General features: G+C 35.4%; 1 protein-coding gene across 4 annotated transcripts; it reads left to right on the top strand.

Moving 5' to 3' along the window:
* Positions 1-11,475: 11,475 nt before the first annotated feature.
* Positions 11,476-16,985, top strand: LOC137818288 (metal transporter Nramp1-like). Of its 4 annotated transcripts, none has more exons than XM_068621613.1 (14): positions 11,476-11,568; positions 11,810-11,949; positions 12,832-12,910; positions 13,006-13,046; positions 13,420-13,498; positions 13,615-13,719; positions 14,000-14,109; positions 14,554-14,735; positions 14,842-14,911; positions 15,112-15,285; positions 15,395-15,499; positions 15,592-15,723; positions 16,082-16,177; positions 16,455-16,985. In XM_068621613.1, the coding sequence occupies exons 2-14, from the start codon at positions 11,830-11,832 to the stop codon at positions 16,794-16,796; spliced, it is 1,635 nt and encodes a 544-aa protein (XP_068477714.1). In that variant the 5' UTR covers positions 11,476-11,568; positions 11,810-11,829; the 3' UTR covers positions 16,797-16,985. The 4 variants fall into 4 exon arrangements, with proteins under 4 accessions (XP_068477714.1, XP_068477713.1, XP_068477716.1 ...); XM_068621612.1 differs by having other exon boundaries at positions 11,517-11,651; XM_068621615.1 differs by having other exon boundaries at positions 11,523-11,568; positions 11,728-11,949.
* Positions 16,986-17,085: the final 100 nt, after the last annotated feature.

Below are 17,085 nucleotides of genomic sequence, written 5' to 3'. Positions count from 1 at the left end.
AGATTGTTGAAACATTAGTAACTAACTAAATATCAATTTAAAATTTATTAATAATAATAGAAATTAAGAAAGGAAGGTTTGTTTGTGTGTGAAACTGTTTGATTTTTTTCGTGGGTAAATATTCATCCGTTTGACCTAAAATTTCTCGCGTTTTGTCCCAAATTTAGTGGAGATTCTTGGGTGGAATTTCAGTAACAACTATTCCGGGAGAATTTTTCAGAAATTTTGTGCAAACCAAGGCTATATCCTCTACCGAAACTTGTGAAATTCCGGCCTAATTTCTGCAATTTGATTCTGGGTCGGTATTGCGGTGAAAAAAATTCACACAAGCACTTTCGTATGTAGTTTGCACCCAGGCAAGGAGGCACGTGCATAAACGAATCACAAAAGGAAGATACGGTGAAGAAAAGTCAGGACGTTTTGTTTTCGGAAAACCGGTTTTGTTTACTCTCGGTCTGGGACTTACTACGCCTTACTCCTTAGGTATTTTGGTCTGAAATTTTTACCCCACATTCGTCACTGTGTCTATTGAGTTTTGGCTGAGGTTTGAGCCACAGATTCGTCCCACAAGATTGACAATAAATTTTTTATTCATCACTGGAAGGGTTGAAAGGAAGGTTCGGTTGTGTGTAAAACTGTTTGATTTTTTTCGTGGGTGAATACTTATCCGTTTGACCTGAAATTTGTCGCGTTTTGTCCCAAATTCAGTGGAGATTCCTGGGTGGAATTTCAGGAAAAAACTATTATGGGAGAATTTCTCAGAAATTTTGTGAAAAACCAAGCTATCCTCTACTGAAACTTGTGAAATTCCGGCCTAATTTCTGCAATTTCATTCTGGGTCCGTAATTCACTAAAAAATTCACACAAGCACTTTCGCATGTTGTTTGCACCTAGGAAAGGAGGCACGTCCATAAACGAATCACATAAGGAAGATACGGGGAAGAAAAGCCAGGACCTTTTGTTTTCGGAAAACCAGGTTTGTTCACTCTCGGTCTAGGACTTACTACGCCTCACTCCTTGGGTATTTTGGTCTGAAATTTTTACCACACTTTCGTCACTGTGTCTATTGAGTTTTGGCTGAGGTTTGAGTCCCAGATTCGTCCCACAAAATTGGAAATAAATTTTTTATTCATCACGACTAGGGCTGAAAGGAAGGTTCGTTTGTGTGTGAAACTGTTTGATTTTTTTCATGAGTGAATACTCATCCGTTTGACTTGAAATTTGTCGCATTTCGTCCCAAATTCACTTGAGATTCTTGGGTGGAATATCAGGAAAAAACTATTCCGGGAGAATTTTTCAGAAATTTTGTGACAAACCAAGGCTATCTTCTACCGAAACTTGTGAAATTCCGGCCTAATTTCTGCAATTTCATTCTGGTTTCGTATTGCGCTGAAAAAAATTCACACAAGCACTTTTGTATGTAGTTTGCACCCAGGTAAGGAGGCACGTCATAAACGAATCACAAAAGAAAGATATGGTGAAAAAAAGCCAGGACGTTTTGTTTTCGGAAAACCGGTTTTGTTCACTCTCGTTCTGGGACTTACTACGCCTTACTCCTTGGTTATTTTGGTCTGAAATTTTTACCACACATTCATCACTGTATCTATTGAGTTTTGGCTGAGGTTTGAGCTCCAGATTCGTCCCACAAGATTGACAATAAATTTTTTATTCGTCACTGCCAGGGCTAAAAGGAAGGTTCGTTTGTGTGTGAAACTGTTTGATTTTTTTCGTGGGTAAATACTCATCCGTTTTCCCTGAAATTTGTCGCGTTTTGTCCCAAATTCATTGGAGATTCTTCGGTGGAATTTCAGGAAAAAACTATTCCGGAAGAATTTTTCAGAAATTTTGTGAAAAACGAAGGCTATCCTCTACCGAAACTTGTGAAATTCCGGCCTAATTTCTGCAATTTGATTCTGGGTCCGTATTGCCCTGAAAAAAATTCACACAAGCACTTTCGTATGTTGTTTGCACCCAGGAAAGGAGGGACGTCCATAACCGAATCATAAAAGGAAGATATGGCGAAGAAAAGCCAAGACGTTTTATTTTCGGAAAACCGGTTTTGTTCACACTCGGTCTGGGACTTACTACGCCTTACTCCTTGGTTATTTTGGTATGAAATTTTAATCACACATTCGTCACTGTGTCTATTGAAATTTGGCTGAGGTTTGAGCCCCAGATTCGTCCCACAAGATTGGCAATAAATTTTTTATTCGTCACTGCCAGAGCTGAAAGGAAGGTTCGTTTGTGAGTGAAACTGTTTGATTTTTTTCGTGGGTGAATACTCATCTGTTTGACCTGAAATTTGTCGCATTTCGTCCCAAATTCAGTGGAGATTCTTGGGTGGAATTTCAGGAAATAACTATTATGGGAGAATTTTTTAGTAATTTTGTGACAAACCAAGGCTATCCTCTACCGAAACTTGTGAAATTCCGGCCTAATTTCTGCAATTTGATTCTGGGTCCGTATTGCACTGAAAAAAATTCACACAAGCACTTTCGTATGTAGTTTGCACCCAAGCAAGGAGGCACGTCCATAAACGAATCACAAAAGGAAGATACGGCGAAAAAAAGCCAGGACGTTTTGTTTTCGGAAAACCGGTTTTGTTCACTCTCGGTCTGGGACTTACTACGCCTTACTCCTTGGGTATTTTGGTCTGAAATTTTTACCAGACATTCGTCACTGTGTCTATTGAGTTCTGGCTGAGGTTTGAGCCCAGATTCGTCCCACAATATTGGCAATAAATTTTTTATTCGTCAGTGCTAGGGCTGAACGGAAGGTTCGTTTGTGTGTGAAACTGTTTGATTTTTTTCGTGGATAAATACTCATCCCTTTGCCCTGAAATTTGTCGCGTTTCATCTCAAATTCAATGAAGATTCTTGGGTGGAATTTCAGGAAAAAAACTATTCCGAGAGAATTTTTCAGAAATTTCTGAAAAACCAAGGCTATATCCTCTACCGAAACTTGTGATATTCCGGCCTAATTTCTACAATTTGATAATGGATCCGTATTGCGCTGAAAAAAATTCACACAAGCACTTTTGTATGTTTTTTGCACCCAGGCAAGGAGGCACGTCCATAAACGAATCACAAAAGGAAGATACGGGGAAGACAAGTCAGGACGTTTTGTTTTCAGAAAACTGGTTTTGTTCACTCTCGGTCTGGGACTTACTATGCCTTACTCCTTGGGTATTTTGGTCTGAAATTTTTACCAGACATTCCTCACTGTATCTATTGAGTTTTGGATGAGGTTTGAGCCCCAGATTCGCCCCACAAGATTGGCAATAAATTTTTTATTCGTCACTATCAGGGCTGAAAGGAAGGTTCGTTTGTGTGTGAGACTGTTTAATTTTTTTCGTTGGTGAATACTCATCTGTTTGACCTAAAATTTGTCGCGTTTCGTCCCAAATTCAGTAGAGATTCTTGGGTGAAATTTTAGGAAAAAACTATTCCGAGAGAATTTTTCAGAAATTTTGTGAAAAACCAAGGCTATCCTCTACTGAAACTTGTGAAATTCCCGTCTAATTTCTACAATTTCATTCTGGGTCCGTATTGCGCTGAAAGAAATAAACACAAGCATTTTCGTATGTTGTTTGCACCCAGGCAAGGAGGCACATCCATAAACGAATCACAAAAGGAAGATACGTCGAAGAAAAGCCAGGATGTTTTGTTTTCGGAAAACTAGTTTTGTTCACTCTCAGTCTTGGACTTACTACGCCTTACTCTTTGAGTATTTTGGTCTGAAATTTTTACCAGACATTTGTCACTGTGTCTATTGAGTTTTGGCTGAGGTTTGAGCCCAGATTCGTCTCACAAGATTGGCAATAAATTTTCTATTCGTCACTGCCAGGGCTGAAAGGAAGGTTCGTTTGTTTGCGAAACTGTTTGATTTTTTTCGTGGGTAAATATTCATCTGTTTGCCGTAAAATTTGTTGCGTTTCGTCCCAAATTCAGTGAAGATTCTTGCGTGAAATTTCTGGAAAAAACTATTCCGGGAGAATCTTTTAGAAATTTTGTGAAAAACCAAGGCTATCCTCTACCGAAACTTGTGAAATTCTGGCCTAATTTCTGCAATTTGATTCTGGGTCTGTATTGCGCTGAAAAAAACTCAAACAAGCACTTTCGTATGTTGTTTGCACCCAGGGAAGGAGGCACGTCCATAAACGAATCACAAAAGGAAGATATGGCGAAGAAAAGCCAGGATGTTTTGTTTTCGGAAAACCGGTTTTGTTCACTCTCGGTCTGGGACTTACTACGCCTTACTCCTTGGTTATTTTGGTCTGAAACTTTTACCAGACATTCGTCACTGTGTCTATTGAGTTTTGGCTGAGGTTTGAGCCCAGATTCGTCCCACAAGATTGGCAATAAATTTTTTATTCGTCACTGCCAGGGCTGAAAGGAAGGTTCGTTTGTGTGTTAAACTATTTGACTTTTTTCGTGGGTGAATACTCATCCGTTTGCCCTGAACTTTGTCGTGTTTCGTCCCAAATTCAGTGGAGATTCTTGGGTGGAATTTCAGGAAAAAACTATTCTGGGAGAATTTTTCAGAAATTTTGTGAAAAACCAAGGCTATCCTCTACCGAAACTTGTGAAATTCTGACCTAATTTCTTCAATTTCATTATGAGTCCGTATGGCGCTGAAAAAAATTCACACAAGCACTTTCGTATGTTGTTTGCACCCAGGCAAGGAGGCACGTGCATAAACGAATCACAAAAGGAAGATACGGCGAAGAAAAGCAAGGACGTTTTGTTTTCGGAAAACCGGTTTTGTTCACTCTCGGTCTGGGACTTACTACGCCTTACTCCTTGGGTATTTTGGTGTGAAATTTTTACCACACATTCGTCACTGTGTCTATTGAGTTTTGGCTGAGGTTTGAGCCCAGATTCGTCCCACAATATTGGCAATAAATTTTTTATTCGTCACTGCCAGGGCTGAACGGAAGGTTCGTTTGTGTGTGAAACTGTTTGATTTTTTTCGTGGATGAATACTCATCCGTTTGCCCTGAAATTTGTCGCGTTCAGTGAAGAATACTCATCCGTTTATTGTCAATCTTTTCGTGGATGAATACTCATCCGTTTTCATCTCAAATTCAGTGAAGATTCTTGGGTGGAATTTCAGGAAAAAACTATTCCGAGAGAATTTTTCAGAAATTTTGTGAAAAACCAAGGCTATCCTCTATCGAAACTTGTGACATTCCAGCCTAATTTCTAGAATTTCATTATGGGTCCGTATTGCGCTGAAAAAAATTCACAGAAGCACTTTCGTATGTTGTTTTCTCCCAAGAAAGGAGGCACGTCTATAAACGAACCACAAAAGGAAGATACGGCGAAGAAAAGCCAGGACCTTTTGTTTTCGGAAAACCAGGTTTGTTCACTCTCGGTCTGGGACTTACTACGCCTCACTCCTTGAGTATTTTGGTCTGAAATTTTTACCACACTTTCGTCACTGTGTCTATTGAGTTTTGGCTGGGGTTTGAGTCCCAGATTCGTCCCACAAGATTGGCAATAATTTTTTTATTCGTCACGGCTAGGGCTGAAAGGAAGGTTCGTTTGTGTGTGAAACTGTTTGATTTTTTTCGTGGGTGATTACTCATCTGTTTGACCTGAAATTTGTCGCATTTCGTCCCAAATTCATTGGAGATTCTTGGGTGGAATTTCAGGAAAAAAATATTCCGGGAGAATCTTTTAGAAATTTTGTGAAATACCAAGGCTATCATCTACCGAAACTTGTGAAATTCCGCCCTAATATCTGCAATTTTATTCTGGGTCCGTATTGCGCTGAAAAAATAAACACAAGCACTTTCGTATGTTGTTTGCACCCAGGCAAGGAGGCACGTCCATAAACAAATCACAAAAGGAAGATACGGCGAAGAAAAGCCAGGACGTTTTGTTTTCGAAAAACCGATTTTGTTCACTCTCGGTCTGGGACTTACTACGCCTTACTCCTTGGGTATTTTGGTCTGAAATTTTTACCACACATTCTTCACTGTGTCTATTGAGTTTTGGCTGAGGTTTGAGCCCCAGATTCGTCTCACAAGTTTGGCAATAAATTTTTTATTCGTCACTACCAGGACTGAAAGGAAGATTCGTTTGTGTGTGAAACTGTTTGATTTTTTTCGTGGGTGAATACTCATCCGTTTGACCTGAAATTTGTCGCGTTTCGTCCCAAATTCAGTGGAGATTCTTAGGTGGAATTTAAGGAAAAAACTATTCCGAGAGAATTTTTCAGAAATTTTGTGAAAAACCAAGGCTATCCTCTACCGAAACTTGTGAAATTCCGGCCTAATTTCTGCAATTTCATTATGTGTCCGTATTGCGCTGAAAAAAATAAACACAAGCACTTTCGTATGTTGTTTGCACCCAGGCAAGGAGGCACGTCCATAAACGAATCACCGAAGGAAGATACGGCGAAGAAAAGCCAGGACGTTTTGTTTTCGAAAAACCGATTTTGTTCACTCTCGATCTGGGACTTACTACGCCTTACTCCTTGGGTATTTTTGTCTGAAATTTTTACCACACATTCTTCATTGTGTCTATTGAGTTTTGGCTTAAGTTTGAGCTCCAGATTCGTCCCACAAGATTGGCAATAAATTTTTTATTCGTCACTGCCAGGGCTGAAAGGAAGGTTCGTTTGTGTGTGAAACTGTTTGATTTTTTTCGTGGGTGAATACTCATCCGTTTGATCTGAAATTTGTTGCGTTTTGTCCCAAATTCAGTGGAGATTGTTGGGTGGAATTTCAGGAAAAAACTATTCTGGGAGAATTTTTTAGAAATTTTGTGCAAACCAAGGCTATGCTCTCTACTGAAACTTATGAAATTCCGGCCTAATTTCTGCAATTTCATTCTGGGTCCGTATTGCGCTGAAAAAAATTCACACAAACACTTTCTTATATTGTTTGCACCCAGGCAAGGAGGCACGTCCATAAACGAATCACAAAAAGAATATACGGGGAAGAAAAGCAATAACGTTTTGTTTTCGAAAAACCGGTTTTGTTCATTCTCGGTCTGGGACTTACTACGCCTTACTCCTTGGGTATTTTGGTGTGAAATTTTTACTAGACATTCGTCACTGTGTCTATTGAGTTTTGGCTTAGCTTTGAGCCCCTGATTCGTCCCACAAGATTGGCAATAAATTTTTTATTCGTCACTGCTAGGGTTGAAAGGAAGGTTCGTTTGTGTGTTAAACTGTTTTATATTTTTCGTGGGTGAATACTCACTCGTTTGATTTGAAATTTGTCGCATTTTGTCCCAAATTCAGTGGAGATTCTTGGGTGGAATTTTAGGAAATAACTATTTCGGGAGAATTTTTCAGAATTTTTATGCAAACCAAGGCTATCCTCTACCGAAACATGTGAAATTCCAGCCTAATTTATGCAATTTCATTATGGGTCCGTATTGCGCTGAAAAAAATTCACACAAGCACTTTCGTATGTTGTTTGGACCCAGGCAAGGAGGCACGTCCATAAAAGAATCACAAAAAGAATATACGGGGAAGAAAAGCCAGAACGTTTTGTTTTCGAAAAACCAGTTTTGTTCACTCTCGGTCTGGGACTTACTACGCCGTACTCCTTGGGTATTTTGGTCTGAAATTTTTACCAGACATTCGTCACTGTGTCTATTGAGTTTTGGTTGAGCTTTGAGCCCCAGATTCGTCCCACAAAATTGGCAATAAATTTTTTATTCGTCACTGCCAGGGCTGAAAGGATGGTTCGTTTGTGTGTGAAACTGTTTGATTTTTTTCGTGGGTGAATACTCATCCGTTTGACCTGAAATTTGTCGCGTTTATTCCCAAATTCAGTGGAGATTCTTGGGTGGAATTTCAGGAAAAAACTATTCCGAGAGATTTTTTCAGAAATTTTGAGCAAACCAAGGTTATCCTCTACCGAAACTTGTGAAATTCCGGTCTAATTTCTGCAATTTCATTCTGGGTTCGTATTGCGCTGAAAAAAAATTCACACAAACACTTTTGTATGTTGTTTGCACCCAGGTAAGGAGGCACGTCCATAAACGAATCACAAAAAGAAGATACGGGGAAGAAAAGTCAGGACGTTTTGTTTTCGGAAAACCGGTTTTGTTCACTCTCGGTCTGGGACTTACTACGCCTTACTCCTTGGGTATTTTGGTCTGAAATTTTTACCAGACATTCGTCACTGTGTCTATTGAGTTTTGGCTGAGATTTGAGCCCCAGATTCGTCCCACAAAATTGGCAATAAATTTTTTATTCGTCACTGCCCGATCTGAAAGGAAGGTTCGTTTGTGTGTGAAACTGTTTGATTTTTTTCGTGGGTGAATACTCATCCGTTTGACCTGAAATTTGTCGCGTTTTGTCCCAAATTCAGTGGAGATTCTTGGGTGGAATTTCAGGAAAAAACTATTCCGGGAGATTTTTTCAGAAATTTTGAGCAAACCAAGACTCTCCTCTACCGAAACTTGTGAAATTCCGACCTAATTTCTGAAATTTTTACCAGACATTTTTCACTGTGTCTATTGAGTTTTGGCTGAGGTTTGAGCCGCAGATTCGTCCCACAAGATTGACAATAAATTTTTTATTCGATACTGCCAGAGCTTAAAAATAAATAATTTTTTTAGTATAAAATAATATCTAATTTAAATAATATCATAACTATATTTTAATTTTTAAAATTGATTTTTATTTAATAATTTTTTAATATTATGTTCCTTTTAAACGATGAAACGTAAATATAGTTTAAAAATATAATTATTAATTAAAGACAAAATTATAAAAAAAAAGTAGGGTTGTATTTTGAATTAGATTATTGCAATGGAAATAGTTTGTGTTGCTTAAAAATGCAACAAGTTATAAGACAAAAGTCTTATCCCGAGATTTATGTGAAAGGCAATCACACATATTATTGCACTACAATGATTGAACTTTTTGGGAAGAGAAATACATAGAAAAGAACAACCAATTTCAAAATACTATCAGATTCACAATCCCATATGCCAATAAGTTTTATAAAATGTGGATGCAATAAGTTTTGAATGTATAAAAATTTAAAAAGTGGTAACACAAATCATCATACATTTATTTAATATTTTTTTTTACGTTGAGAGAGTGTGATCTTCATCCTTATGTCGTGTCTCTCATGTTCAAAAATTTGACTTGATGTCCAAATCATCTAATAATATTACATAATTTTATATTTTATAAGGAAACAAATAAGCATATAGTTTAAGTAAACATGATTTATCTAGTACCTATATAATATTATATTATGGATCCTCTCATTTGATAAGAGAAGAGAGAGAGAAAGAAAAGAACAATGATTTGAAAATTTGAATACACGCCAATTAGACGGTTGATTGTGGGATTGCCAATGACAAAGTCCCTTTCAAGCTAATAGTGATCATTGTATTATATATTGCTTGCACTTCATACTTTCAAACTTGGATAATTAAGAAAATCAACACATAAAAAAATATTGTATAAGAAATAAAATGTTTTTAATCTCTAATAGACATGAAATCTCACATATTTTTCTTTGTTAATTTGTTGGAGTGAAAGTGGTAGATGGGTGGAATGGTGGAAGAACATAGAGAGGAGAAAGGTTAAGGATGTTGTTGTGTGAATTGGAAATATTTTTTTTAGACTTTTTGAATTGTCAAATTCATAATATATTTTAAAATTACATTTCAGATTATACAATCCGAAAAATATTTTTGAATCGGATAATATCTTTTGGTTTGGACAATGCAGAATACATATTATGGTAAAACATGTTACAGATTGTACTGAAAGGTATTATCAGATTCGAGAATATCTTCTGAATTATGTATTTTTTTTAAAGAAAAAAAATGTATTCTGGATTGTAGAATCGAGAAACTTTCCAAATTCTACAATCCATATGTGTAAATAGAAAAAATAACAGTTCCTACAACTTTTTAAAAACAAAATGGTTTTTTTGTTTGAGTTATGTGAGCGTCTAGAGAAACTATGGAGGTACAAGTAGAAACAGCCTTTGAAACATATCTATTATGGATTGTAGCTTGCAAAATTTGGCCTGCTCAAATTTATTTTGGGCCTGCTAAGTATGTAACTAGGCTCACATTTGTTCTAGTACCTCCATTCTTTCTTCCTGCACCTCAATAGAAGACTTGAAATGACAATTTTGTCATTTTTTTCATCTTTTTCATTGACATCACTTTCCCTTTTTCTGGATTTTAAAATTACAAAGCTGTAAAGAGGATCAGAAGTGAAAAAAAAAATCTACACTTTTGGCTAAAGGTAATTTTGAAATTGAAGATTTATGAAGGTTGTGGAAGAAAATATGAAAATATGGAAGTGGTGGAAGGTATAATTATAGTCATAAAAGAGATAATATTGTTTATTATATTTCTATGTATCACAATTTTTTCCCAGTGAAACGTGAAGCTGTTGAAAGGTCGCGCACCGGTGTAGTTGATGAATAAAATAGAAAGAAAAAACAAGTTATGGACTTTAGAAATAAAATAAAGAAAGGAGATGGCGACTATAATAAAAAAAATATTTCTCACACTTGAAGGATAGGTCCTACTTTTACTTTAATTATATATTTCTCATACTTGAAGGGCCACTAAAGCCATTTCATTATTTAATTCATTCAAATTTTAATAATATAATATGTAAAAAACAAATTGTATGGTCATGGGTCCGATAGTGTTTATGCACGAAGTATTCTCGATCATATTAGAATCGATCTAGACATGGTAAAAATTTGAGTTTTGAAGAGCTTTTAAGTCTGACCGCCCTACGTCAGAGGCCAAGAGACTGTATTTACAAGTGATGAGATGAAAACCATAGTAATTGACAGATACGTGGATTAGAGTTATTATAACTCAATACAACTAGGAAACGGAAAGGATCGACCAAACATAAAAATCAGCAAAGACCAATCATCAAGATACAATATTTCTTAGTACTAGAAACCATTCTTTTTGGCCTAACTACACTCTCTAATAAGGAAACATCCCTCCTCACTAGAAAACCAATAATAAAGGTTAATATATTTTCTCACATAACAAATTACAAAAATTTAATTCATAATAATGTTTTCCCATAAATTTACATATTTTTTTTAAAAATACCATTCTCATAAATACTTCCAAATATAATCTCTAATTCATTTTAATTATAGTATTTCAGTGTAAAAAATAATTAATATACAAGGCATTATGAATTAGAGATTAAAGCAAAAAAAGTCATTGACTTTTTAGATGATCTAACTTAGATGGTGAGTCTCTTATTCAATTACATGTTTCTCCATCAAATTCAAGTCCAATTAGCTCAATGATAAGAAGATTATGAATGATATTTTATAAAATAAAAAAGAAAGTTTTATAAGTAATAAGAGAGTAATAGTTATCTTAAAAGTTATATATAAAAAATAATTTCTAATTAATGTAACACTCTTACACCAATAGGACATGCATGCTAATTTTTTCTTAAAATATGAATGTATTAAATGGTTAAATTAAAATATAAAATGTTAATTTTTCTTCCTAATATAAGTGGGAGCAGTTCCTATTTAAGAAGTAGTTTGTTCTGCACATAAAAGTCTTCGTGGTTCTTAAGGTTGCGTATGCTACCATTTTCTGGTTTCTGACACAAAACAACTGCTTTCTTTTCTGTCATCACTTGTTGTTTTATTCATACATGTACCACTTTCACCCTGCAACTTACTTCTACTTTCTGTTCTTTACTACGTTTCATTTCACAAACTTTTTTTTGTAGCCAAAAATATCCATAAACATGTATTCTGGTGCTTATACATGTTGAAGATGTTGAAGGCGTTTCTTCTTTTTGTTTATCTCAGTTTTGGGTGCAGAAGAAAATATGAGTGTGAGAGGTTCTTCTTCTGGGCAGCCTCAGTTCATTGCCAGCACCGGCAACAGGAGTTTGTCCAATGCGCCGTTGATTGAGAATTCAGACAGTGATCAAATTGTTGTACCTGATGTCAGTTTCAATGGCCCTTCTAATCTTACTGGTTTACTTTTGCATAATGTTCTTGGTTGCTTAATGGATTTGAAAAATTGTGTAGGACATAGCGAATATGGCTTTATGTTTGAGATTAACGTTTGTTATTTTGGAGTGCATGCTTTATTCTCTACTTATATGCTAATGCTAAAGTGCATCTTAACTTTTGTTTAGTCCTATTGATTTGCTTATACTGATAAGGGTGCTGGGAATATTACATGAAAAATGGAATGAGATAAAGGGGATAAAGTAGGTTTTTATTTGACTTGGTATTTAAAAGGAACCTCTGTTTGTTTAAGATTCAACTGGGCCAACTGGTTATTATTTTTTTCTTCTTTTCCTCAAGATAATTGTAGAAAGTGTTCATTTTTCCAAATAAAAACACACTAATTCTCTATTGTATTCTTGTGTGGTGTAGGACTAAGTAACCATGAACACATGAGCTTATCAGAGCCAACCTAAATAATTGTATAAAATATAAGACATAAAATGTGTTTTAACCTTTTCTTTTTGTTGGGTCTGCCTGTTGTAGTAGTTTCAATCTTTTTCTTTTCACAAAAGAAATAGATATGTTTGATAGCAATTTGAAGAGAAGTTTTAGTATAATCTAAACTCACAATGTTTATGCTTTCAAACACGCTGCTTATAAACTTCCAAGTAACTATTTGACTCGTGACATGTGCAAAAAGAAAATCATTTTTCATTTGCATTTTATGAACTGAAAAGAACATTGAAGTTTTTCTTAGTTAGTGGCATAATAACGGCACAACACTACCGAGTTTGTGATTTGATTGCAAAGTAGACTTCAGTAACTCATACAATCATTGCCATCATTTATATATGTTTTTTTGTATTTTGCAGAGAACAAGCTGGAAGAACTTATTTGCATACGTGGGGCCTGGATTTCTTGTTTCCATTGCATATATCGACCCTGGAAACTGTGAGATCACTTATTCATTGCTTTCTTCTGACATAAAAGGAAATATATAATTAGTGACATAGAATTTCTAATCATGTTTTTATAATGGCTTGCAGTTGAGACGGATCTTCAATCAGGAGCAAAATATAAATATGAGGTGTGTATGGTATAGTTTCATGCAGTTGTTTCAGCTTAGATTCATTTGTTTCCAATTTAGAACAGAGACATCTTGAACAGTAGTTGTTTATGATGTTAAAGTATGCATGCATTGGATTTGGATATCCACTTTACTTTGCCAGACTAAAATGACATTTGTAAAAGGCACATTGTGTTCTACAAAATAAAATAGGTTCATATTTTTAGCTAAGGCAGTTGGTTTTCTGTTCCTATCATGGTTTCTGACTGATGATTTTGCAGAAGTAAATTTTCTCATTGAATGCAATTAGGTTTTATTGAATAATTAATAGGTTATTTTACACCTATGCTCCAGTTTTCACATTACTTTTTTTTTGTCAAATCTATGCTTTCAGTTACTATGGATCATATTGGTGGCCTCATGTGCTGCTCTTCTAATTCAAACAATGGCTGCTAATCTTGGGGTTGTCACTGGTACTTGATCTAGTAATGTTGTGTTTTTACTGAATAAATTTGATGGATATAAGTTTGGATTTTAACTTTCCTTCTTTGTTATCAATATTTTTCAAAATTCTATTTTCTATTTGCAGGAATGCACCTAGCTGAGCATTGTAGAGCTGAATATTCTCGACTACCCAACTTTATCCTTTGGGTGATTGCTGAAATTGCCGTAGTGGCCTGTGACATTCCTGAAGGTATAACTGTTGCACATATCATAATCATGGTCTTCTCATTCTGATCTTATTTGGCAGCCAAGGATGCTTTTGAAATATACAATGGACATAATAAAATAAGAGAAGTGATATACTGAAAACTAATACCACTCTACAATCAATTTTTCCTACCTAAAACTTGCATCAGTTTATGAAATAACGAAAATAATCACAGGTTATATATTGGAGAAGTTTTCAAAGTATCATTACTCATAAAATAAATTGACTAATTATGAGTACTACTGGTTGATTTTCTATGCAGTAATTGGGACGGCCTTTGCATTGAACATGCTCTTCAACATACCTGTTTGGATTGGTGTTCTTCTGACAGGATTCAGTACATTGGTCCTCTTAGCATTACAGCAATACGGGGTAGTTTTCTGTATTCTTTATAGCTCTGTTCACAATGGTAACCTGGCATCATAAGACTTTTTTTTTATCACAATAAACAATATATACAAATGAACAGGGGTGATCTAACCTATTTAGAAAAAAACAAGGACAATCTAACAACATAACACTTTCCAGACAACTACTCAAAATACTAATCCTGTCAGAGAAACAAACTCCAACACCAAACTAAAGCGGATAAAGACAGACTAAAAGATCGAGACACCAGTAAAAAAAGAAAAACATGGAGAGAAAAATTTAGAAGAGAATTAAGACCAAACCTTCAATTGAGACAGAGAAAAGATCTCAGAATAATCTTGACATATGATACACATAAATTATTATATCCTGAACAAATTAATGGTTGACATTTCATGTTCCATAAGGCTAATGTTTACAAGAAAACTTTTCTTGGGTGTTTAACAGGTTAGGAAACTAGAATTCTTCATTGCATTTCTAGTATTTACAATTGCTGGTTGCTTTATGGCTGAGCTTGGATATGCAAAGCCTGTGGCCAAAGAAGTTGTGACAGGCCTATTTGTTCCAAAACTTGAGGGGCATGGTGCCACTGGTCTAGCAATTTCACTCCTTGGGGCAATGGTTATGCCGTGGGTTCCTCTTCTCTTCCTTCTGCAGCTATTTCTTTCTTCTGTCCCTTAGCAATGTGAACTAAATTAGTGCTATGTTTCTTTATTTATTATGCATTTGCTTCAGACACAATCTCTTCCTCCACTCAGCACTGGTGCTTTCCAGGAAAATACCCCGATCAGTTCGTGGAATCAAAGTAAACACTTAATCTCTTGTGTGCATATATTCATTAAAACCAAAATGAATTGATTTTTCACAACTTCACTATAATTCACATTCGCAATTCTGTCAGATTTTTCTGATAAATTATAACCACTACATTTGGATGTTTGAACATTTTTGTATAAACCTTGTATCTGATGTCAATCACCATTATATTCTTTTCATCTTTCACAGGAGGCTTGCAGATTTTACATGATGGAAAGTGCCTTGGCACTTACGGTTGCCTTCCTCATTAATATTTCCGTTATTTCTGTAAGTGGTGCAGTTTGCAGTTCTTCAAACTTAAGTGCTGAAGATCAGAATAGTTGTCAGGATTTGGATTTGAACAAAGCCTCCTTTTTATTAAGAGTATGTAACAACCATCTGTACTCAGTTCTTGAGCTTCATATATCATTTTTTGTTGGAAAGTGTGCCAATGAAATCATTGATGATAATTTTTTATGTGGTTCACACTCAGAATGTCTTGGGCAAATGGAGTTCAAAACTATTTGCAATTGCTTTACTTGCCTCAGGTCAAAGTTCTACCATAACAGGAACATATGCAGGGCAATACGTCATGCAGGTATGATGTTTTTTCTGTTTCTTTTTTTTTTTGGCCTTAAAGGAGTACCTATTTCTACTTTTCATTTCACCTTAATTTCTATCTTATTTCAGGGATTTCTTGATTTGCGACTGAAGTCATGGATTCGGAATCTGCTAACACGTTCCTTAGCCATTGTTCCTAGTTTGATTGTTGCACTCATAGGTGGCTCTGCTGGAGCTGGGGAGCTCATCATAATTGCATCGGTATGATTACCTTGCCATCAGCTTCTCTCCATGTTTTTTAACCATACAATGTCATGTTATGCTTTTCATTTGGAAGCTTGTTGGTATTGGAGTCAAAAAGTTGTTCAGATTGTCACAAGTTCATGAAGTGTCATATATTTTGAAAGATTGATGATATGTTGACAACCATTTACCAGATTAATCACAGATGTAAACTGATGCATTTCAATTTGCAGTTGTCAAAAGTAACATATTTCTATAATTTCTATCAGACTGTGTATGGATAAATCTTGTGCATAATAATACTATTGACCTTGTGAGACTATCTTTTGGGATATGCTATAGTTTGTGCTGAAGTCCCTCTATGTCTGCTGATCAGATGATCTTATCATTTGAGCTTCCTTTTGCTCTGATTCCACTCCTCAAGTTCACTAGCAGCAAAATCAAGATGGGAGAACACGTCAACTCAATCACGGTAACTTTTTTCGTGACAAGAAAAATTGGAAGTTCTTACAAATAGCAAAATGATTGCCAACATCACACACATCACAAATGTTGTCAAAATATTTAGAGTGGTTGTCTGACAGATACCCAATTGCAAACAAGATAAACACATGTACTCAGTTTCCCTTAAACTTCATTCAAATAGCTATAATTCTTGAAGTTAATGTTGGAAAAGGTTGTTGTTGCTGCATGGTAAAAAATTGTTCTTCTGCATCATGTCTGTAAATGATTTTGTATTTGAATTGCAGATTTCAGCTGTTACTTGGATCATTGGTTCCCTCATCATGGGCATAAACATATACTATTTAGTGACTAGCTTTGTGAAGTTGCTTCTTCATGCTGAGTTAAGAATTGTGACTACGGTATTTCTGGGGATACTGGGATTTTCGGGTGTGGCACTATACATGGGAGGCATTGCTTATTTGGTTTTTCGCAAAAATACAAAGACAACATATATTCTGACATTTAGTACATCGGAAGATCAGAATATGGCGAATGAACAAGGTGATGTATCAATGTATTGTCTCCCAAGAGAAGACATAGTAAGCATGCAATTGCCTCAAAAAAGGAGTTCACCAGAATTTGATTAAGAAATAACACTAGCTAGAATGAGTCCTACAAAAGCTTCTATCAGGAATATAAAATAAGATCCCATTTTTTTTTGTTAATTTCTAGAAATTGAATGTATGTAAAAGAGAACATTTCTTGGTGCAAAGTAAGTACCAAGTTTATCCCTACTACAAAATTATTAAATAAAAATCAATTTTAGTGAGAAAAAAGTATTAATTTCTATCGTGATTAAATTAGATACTATTTAAAAATTAAAAAAATTATTGGTATCTAAATTAGTTTATATTATTAATAAATAATTTCTGAATT

Source organism: Phaseolus vulgaris, chromosome 10 (genome assembly GCF_000499845.2).
Source record: "Phaseolus vulgaris cultivar G19833 chromosome 10, P. vulgaris v2.0, whole genome shotgun sequence".
In the NCBI taxonomy this organism is placed as follows: Eukaryota; Viridiplantae; Streptophyta; class Magnoliopsida; order Fabales; family Fabaceae; genus Phaseolus; species Phaseolus vulgaris.
Note: the sequence above shows the minus strand (reverse complement) of the source record. Positions and strands in the feature narration are given on the sequence as shown.

What these genes read in the sequence shown, in the direction of transcription:
- LOC137818288 (XM_068621613.1), top strand. Translation starts at nt 11,830, where the DNA reads ATGAGTGTGAGAGGTTCTTCTTCTGGGCAGCCTCAGTTCATTGCCAGC. An exon ending in AAGCCTCCTTTTTATTAAGA is followed by an intron (nt 15,286 to 15,394) that starts GTATGTAACAAC and finishes GTTCACACTCAG; the next exon opens with AATGTCTTGGGCAAATGGAG. An exon ending in AACACGTCAACTCAATCACG is followed by an intron (nt 16,178 to 16,454) that starts GTAACTTTTTTC and finishes TTTGAATTGCAG; the next exon opens with ATTTCAGCTGTTACTTGGAT.